At 44.8% G+C, this 18373-nt stretch overlaps 1 protein-coding gene across 1 annotated transcript in view; it reads left to right on the forward strand.

Annotated features, from left to right (window-relative positions):
* LOC119975530 (zinc-binding protein A33-like) overlaps positions 1–18373 on the forward strand; it is a 556168-nt gene that overhangs the window by 296329 nt on the left and 241466 nt on the right. The window contains exons 54-57 of the mRNA XM_038815321.1: positions 6862–6885; positions 11405–11425; positions 13908–13919; positions 17812–17835. Of these exons, the coding sequence (XP_038671249.1) occupies positions 6862–6885; positions 11405–11425; positions 13908–13919; positions 17812–17835 (81 nt within the window). The remainder of the gene's footprint in view (positions 1–6861; positions 6886–11404; positions 11426–13907; positions 13920–17811; positions 17836–18373) is intronic.

An 18373-nucleotide genomic window follows, 5' to 3' on the forward strand; every position in this document is an offset into this window, starting at 1 on the left:
GAAATCACTCGCTCTCCGAAGCTCTACCTTCCCCCTCAGCTCGTCCAAACTGACAAATCTTTCCTCCAAATACAAATCCCTCGCCTTGGCCAGCCCCACTTCCCTCCACCTCGTATACAAACTATCCACGCACCACTACCCCCCCCCCCACCCCACCCCACACCACCCCTCCCCACCACACCCCCACCCCCACCCACCCGCTCTGCGGGATCAGACCCATTGTTCACACACAGGGACAATAACATAGAGATCCCCTCCAACCTAAAATGCCTCCTCAACTTGTTCAAAATCGTCATCGTGGACTGCAACACCGGGCTTCCTGAATACCTACTCGGCGACATTGGCAATGCTGCCGACACCATGGCCCTTAAGCTGGACCCCTTGCAAGATTCCACCTCCATCCTAACCCATTCGCCCCCCTCTCCTCCCCACCATCGCCGCACCTATCCACATTCGCCGCCCAATTACAATGAAGCAGGTTCGGCAACGCCAAATCCGCCCCCTCGCCCCCAGCTGCCTCTGTAGCAGGTCCCCCCTCACCCTCGGCACCTGCCCCGCCGATGCAAAGTCCAAAATAATCGTGTCCACGTTCCAAAAAAAAGGACTTTGATATAAAGATCGGCAGTGTATGGAAAATAAACAGGAACCATGCAGAATATTCATTTTTACCATTTGGACGCTCCCCACCGAAGTAAACTGCAATGCATACCACTTCGTGATTTCCCCTGGCCTCCTCGATCAACTTATTTAAGTTCAATTTCTGGAGGACCGTCCATTGCCTCACTACCTGAATCCCCAAATATCTGAACATATCCCTAGCCACCTGAAATGGAATCCCCGCCCCCCCCCCCCCCCAACCACCAATCCCCCCCCCCCCCCCCCCACCCACCCCTCCCGCGAATGGCTCGCCGTCCCAGCTGATTCACCAGGGACACTTCGCTTTTCCCTACATTCAGCTTATCACCCAAGAACTCCCCAAACCTTCCAGGCAGGCCCATGTTCCGTCCCATACACACCAGCGGGTAGAAAACATAAAATATAAGGTTGTCGGCACAAAGCAATACCCAATGCTCTCTGTCACCTCATAATACCGTCCCGCTCTGCCGATCCTCGGCTATATGGCCAGCGCAAATAACAATGACGACTGTGGCCACCTCTGCCTTATACTTCTGTGTCATTTCAAGCTCCGTAATTCGTCCGTACACTCGCCCTTAGCCAAATATAGCAAGCACACATATGCCACAAATTTCGACCCAAACCCAAACCTGTCCAGAACCTCGAACAGGTACCACCACTCCACCCGGTCGAATACCTTCTCCACGTCCATGGACACCAGCACCTCTGGTGCCAGGGCTTCAGAAGGAACAATTACTCATTCAACAACCTACTTATATTGCTGGAGAGCTGCCTGTGAGGATGAGGACAGGGGCTGGAGATGTGTTGTCGGAGCAGGGGAAGATAATAAGGCATTTAGAGATTATTACGAGGGGTTGTGCAAAGCGGACCCGGGGAATAGGAGCGGGACGTGCGACTCTTTTGGACGAGCTGGAGTTTCCACAGTTGGAGGAAGTAAAGAGGCAGGCCCTGAAAGAGCTCCTTAGTCTGCATCATCATCTCCGGCAGCTGTCACTTCTCCAACACCTCACTCAATGACCCCAGAAGATGTGGTGCTAGGTTCATCGCATACTCATAAAATTCCGCCGGATAGCCATCCTACCCTGGGGCCTTCCCCGACTTCATATCCTTGATACTATCCAGCACCTCCCTCAGACCCAGGTGCTCTTTCAGAGCCTGCTCCAGGATCCAGATAAAATCTCCTCCCATGATCAACTGCTCCTTGGCCAAGGCTGGGATTGCTGCCAGCAACCCCCTCATAAATCCCGCAACCTCCCAATTTGATGCCTACTCATTTATCAACACCACAGATGCCCATTCCAATACCCCATTCAGAAATCTCCCACCCAGATCCCTCACTTCCTTCTCACTCACAAATACCTTTTTCTTGCTCATTGAAATTGCCACTCCACTCGATTTTGAATCGAATCCCGAATGGAAAGCCAGCCCGATCCACCCCTTCCTTAACCTAACCTGGTCCTTCACGCGGAGGTGTGTCTCCTGCAGAAAGACCACCCCGCTTTCTCCTGAGAAATTCGTTGGCGGCCGACGGACTACATGGATCCTTGCAATTGCACCTTTCTTCTTTCTAAGCCCTAGCCAATTATTGTCTTTCATTGAAGATTCTGGGACATCTTCTCTCTCTCCATAACTGCGATGCCCTTTTTATGCGATGCACTACTCAGTCCTTTTCTTTCTTTCAATTATTATCAGCTCGTTACATACATAAATATTTAAAATTCCAACCTTCCATTCTTTGACCAGTTCTCTACAAGAGCCACAAATAATATTTTCACGTCCTTCCCAAATTCCTCAAATCCATAAAAAGGACTCTCCTGGTCGATCCATTGTGTCAGCATGCTCCTGCCCACGGAACTTCCTTCCTCTTATCTTGACTCAATACTCACTCCTCTGGTCCATAACCTCCCCACTTACATCCGGGATTCCTCTGATACCCTGCGTCATATTGACAGCTTCCAGTTCGCGGGCCCTAACCGCATCCCATTCACCATGGATGTGCAATCTCTCTGCAGCTCCATCCCACACCAGGATGGTCTGTTATCTCTTTCCTTCTTTCTCGAAAAAAGGCCTGGGCAATTCCCATCCACCACCACTCTCCAACGCTTGGCTGAACTCGTACTATATCTCTCAACAGCTTCTCCTTTAACTCATCCCTTTTTCTCCAAGTCAAAGCTATAGCAATGGGTACCCGCATGGGTTCTAGCTGTCCTTGACTTTTTATGAGGTATGTGGTAAATTCCTTCTTCCAGACCTACGCGGGCCTCCTCCCGCAACTCCTTTACCGGCACATTGATGACTGTTTTGGTGCCGCTTCATGCTCACGTACGGACCTGGAAAAATTCATCAACATCGCTTACAGTTTCCACCCCTCCATCACTTTCATCTGGTCCATCTCAGGCTCTTCACTTCCCTTCCTTGATCTTTCTGTCCCCAATTTCGGCAATAGACTACCTTACTAATATTCACTGCAACCCACTGACCACCACAGCTATCTGGACTACTGCCCTTCGCACCCAACCCCCTGTAAGGACTCCATCCCTTTCTCTCAGCTTCTTCGCGTCCGTTGCATTTGTTCCAATGATGCCACTTTCTAAAATGCTGCTTCGAAAATGTGTTCCTTCTTCCTCAACCGTGATTTCCCACCTACAGTTGTTGACACGGCCCTCAACAGTGTGTGGTCCATCTCCTGCGCCACTCCCCTCATCCCCTTGCCTCCCTCCCAGAACAAGGATAGAGTCCCCCTCGTTCTCACATTTCACCACACCAGTCTCCATACGCAAAGCATAATCCTCTGCCATTGATGCCACCACCAATTTCATCTTCCTTTCATTCCCTCTTTCAGCATTCCGCAGAGACCGTTCCCTCCGAGATAATCTAGTCAACCTCCACCATACTCAACTCGTCTCCCATCAGCCCTGGCACCTTCCCATGCAGTTCCAGAAGGTGCAACACCTGCCCCGTTGCCTCTTCCATGCTTAACATCCCAGGCCCAAAACGCTCATTTCAGGTAAAGCTGCGTTTCACTTTCAACTCATTGAATCTGGTCTATTGAATTCATTGCTTCCAATGTGGTCTCCCCTATGTAGAAGAGACCAAACGCAGACTGGGTGATCGCTTTTCTGAACACCTTCGGTCTGTGCACATTCAGGACCCTGGCCTTCCCGTTGCTTGGCATTTTAACACATGACCCTGCTCCCATGCCCACGTGTCTGTCCTTGGCCTGCTGCAATGTTCCAGTGAAACTCAACGCAAACTGGAGAAACAACATCTCATCTTCTGGTTAGGCATGCTACAGCCTTCCGGTCTCAACATCGAATTCAACAGATTCAGATGATTAGCTCTACTCCACCTCGACCCATTTGTTTTCACCCCCTTTCATTTTAACTATCTTTTGCCATTTCTTTATCTCTTGTCTCTCTTTATATATATTTCAGCCCCCCCCCCCCCATTTTATCCACCTTTCCTTACCCTTTCTCATCTTTGCTTCCCCATCCCCTCCCCCCACATCTATATCTGTCATAGTTTATCCTCTGATGTTAGTTTCTCTGCTGTTTGGCCATGCACACCTTTTTTTTCTCCTGGGACTGCCATTGGCACACTTTCTCGGTGGTTTCTGTGGCTATTAGCACCCGTGTCCCTAGTTTCCTGTGATTGTGACTCATCTTTCATTCTCACTCCACAGTATAAATATTCCCCTCTTTCTCTGTTTTATATATTTAACAAAGGGACATCTGAATTCGAAACGTTAGCTTTTCCGCTCCTTACAGATGCTGCCAGAGATTTCCCAGCATTTTCTCTTTGGTTTCAGAATCCAGCAACCGCAGTAGTTTGCTTTTAATCCTTGTATGTCCTCTTGGTTCCTGCATCCCTTGCTATATTAATTTAACCCCCCCCCCCCCCTCAGCAATATCAGGAAAGAGACGCAGTCTCGCAAAATATCCGGCCTGTATATGTCCTATCGCTCTCAAAGCTGATTGCAATGTTCCAACAATCGAAATGCTTCCTTCGTGTACCATCTTTCCAGCCATTACTTCATCTGCTTCATCCTCTTATTTTCATGCCCACGTGCGCTTGTTTTTTTATGGGAATAATCCGGTGATTGCTATTTTGTTATCCTATTTACGAAGTTCAGACCTATCTCGCTAAATTATGACGATAGGGCCGCATCTCTCTTTCTGCGTGTATCGTTCACACCAATGGGGACATTATCTTATTGCAAATTAAACGTGAGATGGTCGTTCTGTTTTCTCAGACAAAGTTGAACGAATTCAAACTCGCATAGGCACTCCACCTCCTCTCCCATCCTCAACACCCTCTATTTTAATGGGCTTGTTATTTTACGCATTCCCAGGATCTGTGACACGGTTTATCTACCCATGTTCTCCTCCTGATCGGGAGCTTAGTTAAATTAACCCAGCCTTCCCAGCTAATTGCTTGTACTTAAGCACATTGTGATTGTCCCAAATACTATTATTCGAAGTCAAATAATCGCAAGATTTCTGATTCGCATTTTAATTTGTTTTACTTTTGCAGGATTCAACTTTATATCTCCATAAACAAAATTCCCTGGAGACGCCATACCTTCCGACGCAGAATTCCGAGCCAATGTATTATTTTCACCATGTGTGTCAACTTGCGGAACGTACGGAAGAACTTGGCTTTTCTCAAAACAATTGCAAAATAAATCGATTTAACACTCAAAAGGACTGGACAAAGCTTTATTTTCACAACACTATACGCTATTATCGTAACACTCCGATTGCAGTTTTCATTTTCCTGTCCATAGCACCTAAATCATGAATTTAAACTCTAAATCTCACTTCTCAATTTCAATCTCAATTTTCCCTATTTCATAAAGTAAACAACGGCAGAGCACCGAACGACGCTGAATCAAGGGGCATCACGGTAGAATAGTGGTTAGCGCACAGTTGCTTCACAGCTCCAGGTTCTAAGGTTCGATTCACAGCTTCGGTAACTGCCTGTGTGGGGTCTACACGTTCTCCCCGTGTGTGCGTGGGTTTCCTCCGGGTGCCCCGGTTTCCCCCCACGTCCAAAGATGTGCAGGTTATGTAGATCGGCCATGCAAAATTGTCCTTAGTGTTCAAAAGGTTTAGACTGGGTTATAGGGATATAGGGTGGAGGTGTGGGGCTTAGGTAACGTGCTCTTTCCAAGGGCCGGCGGAGATTCGATGGGCTGAATGGCCTCTTTCTGCACTGTAAATTCCATGGGTAGGTGCATGTCCCCCTGTTTTCCCTTTGCCTGTCGACAGTATTTACAAAGATACGTACAGATGTATTGAGTGAAACTTTATTTACATGCTGCGTTCATTTTTCATGTTCAAGATTGACGGTGAAACGCGGAAAAAGTAATTCAATTCGGCAGAGTAGTGGGAAATTTTCAGGGAAAACACTTCTTTAATTGTGTCTGTAGCATGGGCACTGCGGCAAATATCGCCAGTTATCTTGGAAGAAGCACAGGAGCAATGGAAGATGGAAGCGTCAGTACTGCTGCCGAGATGTCGCCCAACTGGAACTCAGTAAGGAACCAATGGGTAAGCAGGCTGCACCTCGACATAAAGGTAAACAGAGCACAGCGTTTAGATGCTGGAGAATGATGGATAGCAACATTTGTTATTCACCAATATACTTGAAAACAATTTGTCAGATTCATTACAAGTCAACGAATTAAACAATATTTTACTGATATTCGCAAATTAATTTTGCTGGAATACGCAATTAGTTGCAATTCAAAACCAAAGAAAAAAAGCTGGAAATCTCAGCAGGTCTGACAGCATCTGTAGGGAGAGAAAAGATGGTTCGAGTCCAGATGACCCTTTGTCAAAGCTGGACTCGAAACGTTAGCTCTTTTCTCTTCCAATAGATGCTGCCAGACCTGCTGAGATTTTCCAGCATTTTCTCTTTGGTTTCAGATTCCAGTATCCACAGTAATTTGTTTTTATCTAGGTCTAATTCAATGGATTTTTGGCATGGCTTGATAATATATAAAATGCATTATAAACTAAAACGTGTACTTAGCTACCATTGCACTTAAAATGTCAGTTGAAGGTCAGGTTCGTTGCTTTTCGTTGGCACTAATGCTGAAATAATCTAAATCGTTAAAGTCACGAAGTAAACCCACATTTTTGGTTGAGCCATACAAGTATACGAGCAGAATGATTTCAGATTTCATACGAATACTATGCAGTCTCATATTTCTATTTGCAGGTCTCAGCCCTTCATCAGATGATGGTATGTTAATTTGATGTACACTTGCCTCTGAATCATATGGCTCCGGGTTCCGGCAGACTCCAAGCTTTAAACGGAAAAATTAAGGAAAATTGAAGCAATAAATTAACTTCTTATCAAATAAGTTCCTCATCATTCTATTAAATGGGAGAACGTTTATTAGAAACTGAGCCACATAGATCTAGAAGCCCGAAAGCGGGAAAACTCACACATAGATTGTTCTGTCGTGAAAAGGGTGCTTCCAGGGGTAAACAAAGGCAGAATACTCTTCCATTGTAATCTCCGACCACGCGCCACATTACCTGGACGTGAAGTTGGTGAAGGGCCAGGCCCAATGACTTCCATGGAGGTTGGCGCAGCTGCCCTTGCCGATTAGGAATTTCTCACGAAGAAAGGCCAAGCCATTGAACCAAATGGGGTGATCTCATCCTACACGTTCTGGAATGCACTGAAGTCGGTGATCAGGGGTTAGATCATAGCTCATAGGGCCCTCAGTGACAGGACAGTAAGGCAGCCAAGCAATAACCGATCGACTCTATACTAGAGGTCGATCAGCGGCATTCAGTGGCCCAAACCCTGGAGCTGCTGGCGGAAAGGATAAAGCGCAAGTGGAATTCGATCTGCTCTCCACAAGGACGGCAGTCTAGCAGCTCCGCCAGGCACGGGGGGGTCCTTCTAAAACATGCAGACAACGCCAGCCACAGGCAGGCGCACCAGCTGAGAATACTGGCAGTGGTGAAAGAGATAGCACAAGTTAGGGACATAAATCATACGATGATAACAGATCCAAATGAGCTTAACGAGGCCTCTCTAAACTTCTACCAAGGGCTATACATGTTCGAACCCCGGAGGGAGACTCGTTGATGGAACAGTTTCTTGACAAATTGGATATACCAGCAGTGGAGGAAGATAGGAATAAAGGACTGAAAGCACCACTAAAACTGGGCGAAATCGTAGAAAGCAATAATTCCATGCAGACATGGAAAGCACCAGGAGCGGATGGATTCCCACTAGACGTTTACAAAGAGATTTCAGCAGCGCTCGCTCCGCAATTTCGGAAGACGTTCAATGACATTGTCAAAGGCGGCTGTGCCTCCCACACTGGCCCTGGCCTCGATGTGACTGACCGCTAAAATGAGGCATACAGACCCATCTCTCTCTTAAACATTGATGCAAAAGTCCTACTGAAAGCATTGGCGAGGCGCCTGTAGAGCTGTCTGTGGGAAATAATCACGGAGGATCAGACTGGCTGTGTCAAGAGCAGCCAACTAACAGCGAGCATCAAATGCCTGCTGAATCTAAAAATGACCCCAGCCGTAGAGGGAACACCAGAGTAGATCTTCTCCATGCACGCTGAGAATGCCTTCGATTACGTAGAATGGAGGTTCCTCATGGAGGTGCTTGAACAGTTTGGGTTTTGAGCAGGGTTCACCAAGTCGGTGGGCCCCTGTAAAGCGCTCCAACGTGGAACGAACTCCACAAGCTCAGAGTGATTTTGGGTAACAGGGGAAAGAGAATGGGGTTCCGGCTCCCGTTATTCCCTCTCCTCTTCGCACTCGTAGTCGAACCACTGGCCATCACCCTTAGATTGGCAGGGTGGTGACCGGGCATTCGGCAAGCAGGCAGAGAGCATAGAGTCTCACTCTGTGTGGATGACCTGCGCCAAATGTGTCCAGCCCCCTACCCAGCATGGTCACAGAGCTCTTCAGGGAGTTCAGTGCCTTCTCAGGTGAAAAACTCAATTCAGGAAAAGAACAAAATCTTCGCGGTCAAACCCTGAAAGGGAAGAGCAGAGCTGAAATAAAAGCTGTTTAAAGTAACCCAAACCAAGTTCTGGTAGTTGGGAATCGTAGTGCCGACGCCTAGACGAAACTCCATAAATGGAACCTCTCCAGTTTGGTGGAGGAGGTAAAGAGGGGTTTACAGAGTTGAGAAAGATGCAGATGGCCAAGATTAATGCTCGGTTGCTCCACGTATTAAGATCACTCCCGATCATACTCAAATCCTTCTTCACCAGAATCGAGAAGGACTCCGACGATGGATGGTGTGGGTTGGGCGGGGAAACTGCCTAGGATACGCAAGACGATCTTATAGCGGGCGTGGCACGTGGGGAGCCTGGGCCTGCGGAGCCGCCTACTCCAACACTGGGAGGCAAATGCGGGGAGGATGAGGGGTGGCTAAGGAATCAGAGACGGACTGGGTCCGAATGGATGCAGCCCCCTGCGCCTACCCGTGTGCTGGCCACCACACCGCTTCCGCTCGGTCCCCCTCCCTCCTCCTCCACATACACACACACACAAACACTCCAGCGGCCCAGTGTTAGTGGCCACACTAACGACATAGAATCAGTTCAGGTGCCATTTCAAACTTGGCGAGATACACTTACAGGCCCCCGTCTGCAAAAACCATACGTTCCGATCGTCGAGAATAGATGCCACATTTGGGATGTGGAGGAAAAACAGAGCGACATTGAGAGTAGAGGACATGTACGTGAATGATAGACTGGCGACCCTTGGGACACTGTCAGAGAGTGTCTAACTCCCGAAAAGGGACTGAGCTCAGGTACCTGTAGGTGTGCGCCATTCTCCACCAGGAGACAAAACCGGTCCCCCAGAGACCCGTAAATCACATGTTCTTGTCTGGCCGCAGACTCAGGGAGTTCTCGGCGGCCATTTTCCAGGTTATGTCGAGAGTGGTGGGGATCGATATGGAGCCGTGACCATCTGCGTTGATTTTTAGATAATAGGCCAACTAATTTGCGCTAGATTGTAGAGGAGAGTAAACAACACGAAATAATGAGGTACGGCAACAAAGCTATCTGAATTTGAGAACTTAAATTAGAAAATGTAGGCCTTGAGGACGAGTCATAGAATTTATTTTGACCAGATTTTGAGAACAGCACGTTCTAGAAACCACCAGGCATTGGTGTTTTTTTAGATCTGGTAGCGTAGGACAGGGTTCACATGTAATTTTGTAGGAAAGGATCCTCTAGTCAAGGGTAAGCAAAACATGAAGGAATTTCATATTTCATAGTTCTCTCCGGGTACGAAAATCCGATAAAACATTATTTGCAAAGATATCTTCTCAATTAAGTGGTGTCACTTCTGCCGTTAAGGCAGTCCATCTCCGTACATGTACCACCAATGTTCATTTGCTTGTTGCGAAATTTGGAAGGCCGAGCCGAGTCAGTATCGCGGGTTTTACAATATCAACAGTCTCAAAATGATCATTAATGATTTCAGTGCAAGAATATCTTGCGGGATGCAGAGTAGATCACCCATGCCACATGTTGAGCAAATTTGACCGTCTGGATTGCTAAATCCACGAAATAACACACAAGTCAAAATTATGGACTTCGCTACATCGCTGGCTTACTTACTTGTGACCCCTCCATGTGACATTTCCAACGATTCCCATGAAAGCTTCCGCTGGGAGCGCGCTGATCTAAAAGCTGACTGGCTGTGTATATCCTCCTTTTAGTTTTTTATGGTCCTGTATCTCGCTGCCAAAGGACCAGGATCGTGCTCAGAACCATACGATTGGCAACATTTTTTTCTCATGCAATTAAAGCATAAAATGCTGGAAAGTCTTTCCAAGTTGGGCATCGTCTGTGGCGAGAGAAACCATATAAACAAGGAGGAAATTCTGAACAGGTGAGGCATTATATTTGAAGCGGAACAGAGTTAACGCTTCAAGCGCGTTATCTGCTTCTTCTTCACAACTGGTGGCCGACCTGCCGAATATTTCCACCACATGCAAATTTTGTTTCGGATTTCCAGAACCCACAGTATTTTGCAATTGCAGTCAAAGTAGACATTTCAGAGCTCTCACCATTTGTCGAGTTTCTATGTCGACCGTTACATTTCCAGCATTTGCTGCACTTATTTCGGATTACAAGCAATCGCAATGTTTAGCTTTTGAAAAACGATGCTTCAAGCAAGTGTTGAAACAGGCCGATGAGCCACCTGCCGCTTGCAGTTGGTGGAAACATAAGATCAGGCACCTTTGACTTATAGCCGATGTCATCGGCGTTTATATCGAACACAACCCCTTATTGACGTTCTATACCCCTATTGTGCTTCTCCGGAACAAAAGTCGAAATTGTTTCTGCCTGGATATTACGGAAGTGTTTGTTTTTGAGAAAGCTCATAACCTTCAGGGCTTCTCTGAGCATGGAAAAATGTATCTGACGTATTTCCGTCTGCAGAACATGCATGGCTGCGGATTTATGTGCGTGGATTCAATGTTTGCATCAGAGAGAAAATCCGAAGCAATCCTCTAATAATACAACATTCGGTATGTTGCTGTCATGTAGGACATCGAGAGACTGAAAATTTATTTCGGCGTTGAATATGGAAGATTTCACCATTTTTCTTTACGGGATTAATTTCACGAGTATGTGTGAAACAATCGCTAACTGATAGGTATCTCACAAGATATCAAATAGCTGTCCGTTTTCCCCATAAGTGTACGTGGCAAACTTCATTTTATTTAATGGTTTCATTGGTTTTCTTTAACTCAGCACCCAAAGACCCTACCAAAGGTAAGCAACAGCCACCCACGGACACTGTTATCTCACACGTTTCAGTTGTAAAGCCTTCGTAGGCTTCGTTCTGAAAATGTAGATCACAGGATCGATCTAAAATCTCATATCACATGGAAAATGCTGCCTTCTTATTATGGATGTAATTTTAAGATATTGAATTAAACCATGTTTTTAATGTTAATGCTGTTTCGTAATCCAGGATAATTTAATGTAGCGCAAGTTTTTCAGATTTAGATGTCGCACTGTTTTGTAATTCTGAAATAAGATATTTCACTACAGCAAGAACATCATACACCGGTAATCACTTAAAATTAAATCAAGCAGCAAGTGATGAGGTAGGGTGGGCAGTGGCACACTGGTATTGTCGCTGGACTGGTAATGAGGGACCGAGGTTCAAATCCCAATAATAACCAAATTACTGTGGATGCTGGAATCTGAAACGAAAGAGAAAATGTTGGAAAATCTCACCAGGTCTGGCAGCATCTGTCGGGAGAGAAAAGAGCTCACGTTTCGAGTTCAATGGCTCTGTCAAAGCTAATAGTCAGAGAATGTGGGGAATTTTTCATAAACCTGATACAAATTCAGAAGAGGAAGAATTCCTCTTGGCATGCAGTACAAAATGGGCATTAGCCCATGTTCAATCCACGTCATTTTCGTTTTGGTGCAATTACATACAAACAAACGAACAAGGATCTGGGGTTGGCCATTTGGCCCTTCGAGCGTGCTGCTTCAATTAATAAGATTATGGCTAACTTATTAATAACCTTAACATAGCAGCCCGCCTATCCTCGACAAACTATGCTTCCTTGCTTACCAAGAATCAAGCCACCTCTGACTTTAAAATATTCAAAGACTTTTCCATCACCTGCTTCGGAAGGAAGTTCAAAAGATGTACGGCCCTCCGAGTGGAAAAACGTCGTCAGTAAATGTTACAATAATTTCATAGAACAGAAATATTCAGAACTGAGACGATGAGTCTTTCACTCCACAGAGGCTCTCCACCACAGAAGGCTGCAACACTGATCATTATGAAGATTGGGATAAATAGACAGTTGGCACAAAAGGGATCTAGGTGTATGGACACAGGACTGGAAAATTAAGTCGATGAATAAATTCAAGCCATGATTTCACGAATGAGCGGATCGGGTTTCAAGGGTATGGCATACTCCAGCTCTTGCTGTTTGTGTTCTTATACTCCTGTATTATCGCATATTTGTAATATAAGTTTTCCCTTTCCCCATCAGTTACAATGCCGGCTTCTTTGTTTAATTGAATTTGAAAATTCCCGTACCAGCCTCCCCGAACAGGCGCCGGAATGTGGCGACTATGGGCTTTTCACAGTAACTTAATTGAAGCCTACTCGTGACAATAAGCGATTTTTATATTCATTTTCAAATAATATTTTTTTATTTCTGGGGACTTCTTATCCGTTTCTTGTGGAACTAAAGCAACGGAAATCTGTTCTGCATTTTGAATAAATAGAGCTAGTTGCTGGTTATTAAGATATTGCTGATAATTCCAAAAGCCATTAGTTCTTGATATTCATCTGTCAGCGACCAGAGCCTAAGAGGTAGAGTCTACGTTATGTTGAATGCCGGGGCAATATTCTTCCAAAGCAGGGTTACAGCTACTATTTCTATATTCCAATGAGCTGTGCAATAGATTATGAAAGTTATCACTTCCAGTCGGGGTTTAGGGCCTTGTCATATGGAAGCAATGGCCGAGGTTTCTGCTGCCACGTCAGCGACAAAGAGAGCAATGCGCAGTGATTGTGTAATGCAAAATGATTAACTTCGATTCGGCAATCAGTTTGCATTGTATCCCATTTTAATTTTCATTGACGTTCATAATTAATTTGTTGCTAGTCAACAAGGCCCTGTTTACGACTTTGTTTTGCTTGCTCCATCTGAGATTCAAGATGATAGTCACACTGGTTAGGGGCTGGTTTAGCTCACTGAGCTCAATTGCTGGCTTTTAAAGCAGACCAAGCAGGCCAGCAGAACGGTTCGATTCCCGTACTGGCCTCCCGAGACAGGCGCCGGCATGCGGCAACTAGGGGCTTTTCACAGTAACTTCATTGAAGCCTACTCGTGACAATAAGCGATTTTCATTTCATTTTTCACAACGCTGTATTGGATCAGCAAGCAGATGCAACGCTCTGGCAAACTAACTTCAATAAGCGTGAAATGTAACGTAGCCTTTCCGCTCCAATGGGCTACTCACTTACTGCGTCAGTCAGTAACTCATTGTCTATGTCAATGCCGGGGAACCTGGGCCCTCCAACAATTTAAAATAAGGCTTTCTCGCAATGTTTAAAATTCCAAAGTGGAGATATACAAATATTTCAATCGATGTTAATATTTATGCTTCTTCCACTGTATTGAATTTGAGAGATAACTTTTTTAACAATAGGGAAGTGCCGGAACTAGCTCCTCCTGAACATTTTCTCAGAATGACACGTGTCCTTTTTCTTTTACAGAAGAGGAGGAAAGTAAGTATGATGAACCGTCCATTTTAGATACTGTTATGTGGGTGTTCCGAACCAACCCACAAGAGAAAAAATTACAAAAGTGCGCTGCAAATTAGCATGCTCCCGTGAGCTCTTTGTTACTTGTTTCCATAATAGAGCTGTTGCAGGCATCGAGGCAATCATTGGAAACTAAGATTCGATAAGAGAACGTGAATCATATTGTTCTGGAGTCACGGGCTATAGCAGATAGATGCCTGTAAATCGCTCCTATTTTTCACCGGCACTACCGTCATTGATCTCGGCATCCAGGTACATAAATCCCTGAAAGTTGCCACCCAGGTTAATAGGGCTGTTAAGAAGGCATATGGTGTGCTAGCCTTTATAAGCAGGGGGATTGAGTTTCGGAGCCATAAGCTCATGCTGCAGCTGTACATAACTCTGGTGCGACCGCACCTGAAGTACTGCGTGCAGTTCTGGTCACCACATTATAGGAAGGATGTGGAAGCTTTGGAAAGGGTTCAGAGGAGATTTACTAGGATGTTGCCTGGTATGGAGGGAAGGTCTTACGAGGAAAGGCTCAGGGAATTGAGGTTGTTTTCGTTAGAGAGGAGAAGGCTGAGAGGTGACTTAATAGAGACATATAAGATAGTCAGAGGGTTAGATAGGGTGGACAGTGAGAGTCTTTTTCCTCGGATGGTGATGACCAACACGAGGGGACATAGCTTTAAATTGAGGGGTGATAGATATAGGACAGATATCAGAGGCAGTTTCTTTACTCAGAGAGTAGTAGGGGTGTGGAACGCCCTGCCTGCAACAGTAGTAGACTCGCCAACTTTAAGGGCATTTAAGTGGTCACTGGATAGACATATGGATGAAAATGGAATAGTGTAGGTCAGATAGGCTTCAGATGGTTTCACAGGTCGGCGCAACATCGAGGGCCGAAGGGCCCGTACTGCGCTGTAGTGTTCTATGTTCTATGTTCTATGAACATGGACATTCGGCAGGTGTCAAAATGAAGGCTTAACGGTTGCACTTGGTTTGCGCATTACGAAAGTTGAGTTCTGCACCCAAGAAAGGTCAGTCGGCAGAGTTCGAGCGACTGGTTGACAAGTCATAGATGATGAGGCCGGCAAGTGGAATCGATGGGCTTCGATTAAGGGAACCAATTCAGCAGTTCCTTCGTGCCGATGTGATGTAATTTTTAACTGGCCACTTCAACTGACATGAAAGGTGCAACAATGATGGTCACGGTGTACGTCAACACACAGTTTTGAGCTCAATCTGGAGAACACATTCTCATGGGTGCATTTTATCTCATCTCGTGCAAATAACGCTTCAGCATAAAAATCTAATTATACTGATTACCGGAGTCTACATTCATAGATGGGGAATATGAAACTGGCGTTGAGGAATGGGTTGCCTCTTGCCAGTCCCGTCTAATATTCAGTCCATTTTCAGGCTAAGGATAAGCACACATTAACCATTGCCGTTCCCGCAAAGCGGACACTGTCTGATCTTTCCCACTGTTGCTGTTGTTGCTGAATTGTGACAGCAGTTATGTACATCACTATACAACTAATATTTTCCTGACTTGCAGCTGGAAAAATATGACGAAATATTTTTGCTCACCCAACTTATTATATTAATGTTGTTAACCTATCAGCTTATTCAGTTTGACGAAATAGTTAGGGAATTTGGATAAATTATTTAATCAACTGAGCAAAGAGCATTTTGATGAATAGAAACAGATTGCAGATCTTGACTTACAGTGAAGTGAAATGAAAATCGCTTACTATCACCAGTAGGCTTCAAATGAAGTCATTGTGAAAAGAGCCTAGTCGCCACATTCCGGCGCCTGTTCGGGGAGTTATGGGAATCGAACCGTGCTGCTGACTTGCCTTAATCTGCTTTCAAAGCCAGCGATTTAGCTCGGTGAGCTAAACATCACCTGCATCCTTTGGCTTGCAACAGAAGCCCTCTGGGGAAAAAATCAGGTAAAAAGCGTGTTGTATATTTCTGTTTTTGAGTATTGTTTCATTCACTGATGCACTGTTTGGGAATTTAAAAGAGAGCAGTTTGCGCAAGAAATAATTGACAGGCGAGGTTTACTTGCGATGTCAGAGATAGAATCCATTCGGATATAGATGAAAAACACTGTGGAAACCAGTGCACTGCTGACGCATGTGATAGATTACCACAGAGTGTGAAGGACATAGACCAACGGACTTGAGAATAATTCGTTTCACGAGACATCATCTTTGGAGGAATGAAAATGGAGCACTACCCATCCGAAAACTGGAAACGCCGGGGATTGTGTTATGGACGGGGTGTGGGGGAGGGGGTGAAATTTCTGAAGTGGGTCTATGAAAACTTTATTCATTGCACTGCTGTTACCCCGACAGTGCATTGGGTGTTGATGAATCTCGTCCGCTGAGATGGGGGTGGGGGAGTTGCTATTTAACCATGGAATCGCACAATATGGGAGTATCGCAGGCAGAGTGATCAGATAGAAGTTCTAGGAAGGGCATGGGGGAAACTCGAATGTCAATTGCACACTTGACAGGAATAGTATCAGTGAATTGAGACGGGGCTCTCCAAGTTAAATTGGAATCAAAGACTGACAGACAGTAGTCTAATTGAGCTTTTTCTTCAATGGGGCCTGTTGTATGTACAGTCCCGGTGAATTTCCACAAAGGGGAAAGTGAACCAACCAAAGATAGAGGTCCCGAATGAACAGGAATTTAGATATTCTGATTACGTGGAGAAAAGGAAAATATGATATATCTCACATTGTTAATGAAAAACAGAATCAGGCTCATTTTAGATGTACAGAGCATAATTGAAAAAGCTAAAGAGAGAACCGGAGAGGTAATCAGAGAATGGCTATCGACGGAGGTACAATGTGGTGTGCTCTAAGTTTCAGTGCTAGGATCAGCACTGTGTTAAATGTATATTGATAAATTGAGCTCCTGGATACAGAGCTCCATTGCGAAATTTGCAGGTGACCAAAGCTAGGAAATGTAGCTCATAAAAAAATAATAATAATAAGCTTTAACGGTACCTGGACAGGGAAGTGAAATGGACGAACACGTGACAGATTAAACTCAACTACTTACCATGTGTGAATATACATTTTAATCAATGAGGCGTTACAAGACACGTTGCATTATCCACTTTGAAGCGTTTGTACAAAGAGCGAGACTTGGTTGACTTGTACATAGACCTTTGAAGGCAGCAGGACATGCTAACAAATCAGTTAATAAACCGCATAGAATATTTGGCTTTATGAGTAGACTATAGAATACAAAGTTCATGACAGTATCCCATGCTTATACAAAAATAGGTTAACCCTCTTTATGATTATGTAGCTCAGTGAGCATACCTCAGGAAGATATCCAGCGTCCGGAGCCAGTACACAAATGATTCATGAGAACATTCCCGGGGATGAAAGATTATGTTACGTGCATTTGTACTCAAGAAAATCTGGGACATTTCTTCTGAGACCAAATTAGGAATGCGTTGCTAGATAGGGTGATTGATACCGATTTACTTCAAAAGAAATTGGAAAATAAACTTGAAACAGAAAATATTGCAGATATGTGGAAAGGCCAAGTGAGTGCGACCAGTGGGATCGATCGAAATAAACTATGCAAAATCAATAGTTTTGTACCAGTTGCCAATTCGGGCGTTCCTGCATCAATGGCTATTTAAATTTACTGGACCAAAAATACGACCCAATATTTTAGTTCACCCATCTTATTATATTAATGTTATTAACTTGTCAATTTATTCAGTTTGGCGAGATAATTAGAGAATTTGGATAAATTATTTAATCAACCGAAAAAATTGCATTTTTATGAATAGAGACAGGTTGCAAATCATGACTTACATTGCATCCTTTGCCTTGCCACAGAAGCCCTCCGAGAAAAAGTTTCAGGTAAAAACGTGTTGTATATTTCTGTTTTTCAGTATTGGTTCATTGACTGATGCACTGTTTGGGAATTTAAAAGAGAGCAGTTTAGCCATCTGCTCTAGTATCGTTTGTTGTGGCTCAGTGTGAAATCTGTCTTTATACACTTCTGTAAAGCGAATTGGGTTGTTTACGTTGAACTTGCATAAATATATTTTGTTGTTATTGAGCACAAGTGAACAGACCGTATCTACATTTATAAAAACAAAAACTACGATGGTTTGTGTTGTCAAATGTCTTTAATAATGTAAAACCTGTGGATTCTGCTAATCTTAAATAAAATATTAAATTCTGGACATGCTCAACAGGTGTGTCGGCGTCTGTGACGAGAGAAAACAGGTTTAAGTGCAATGTGGACTTCGCTCAAAGACTTATACTGTACTCGGCTCGAACTGTGAACTCTTTCTCTCCCCAAAGGCGCTGGATGGGTCAGCCGAGTGTATCCAGCACGTTCTGTTTGTTTGTTTTTTGGTTTAAAAATGTTCAGCCTCCCTGAGATATATTC

The sequence above is a fragment of the Scyliorhinus canicula genome, chromosome 13, assembly GCF_902713615.1.
Source record: "Scyliorhinus canicula chromosome 13, sScyCan1.1, whole genome shotgun sequence".
NCBI classification, from domain to species: Eukaryota; Metazoa; Chordata; class Chondrichthyes; order Carcharhiniformes; family Scyliorhinidae; genus Scyliorhinus; species Scyliorhinus canicula.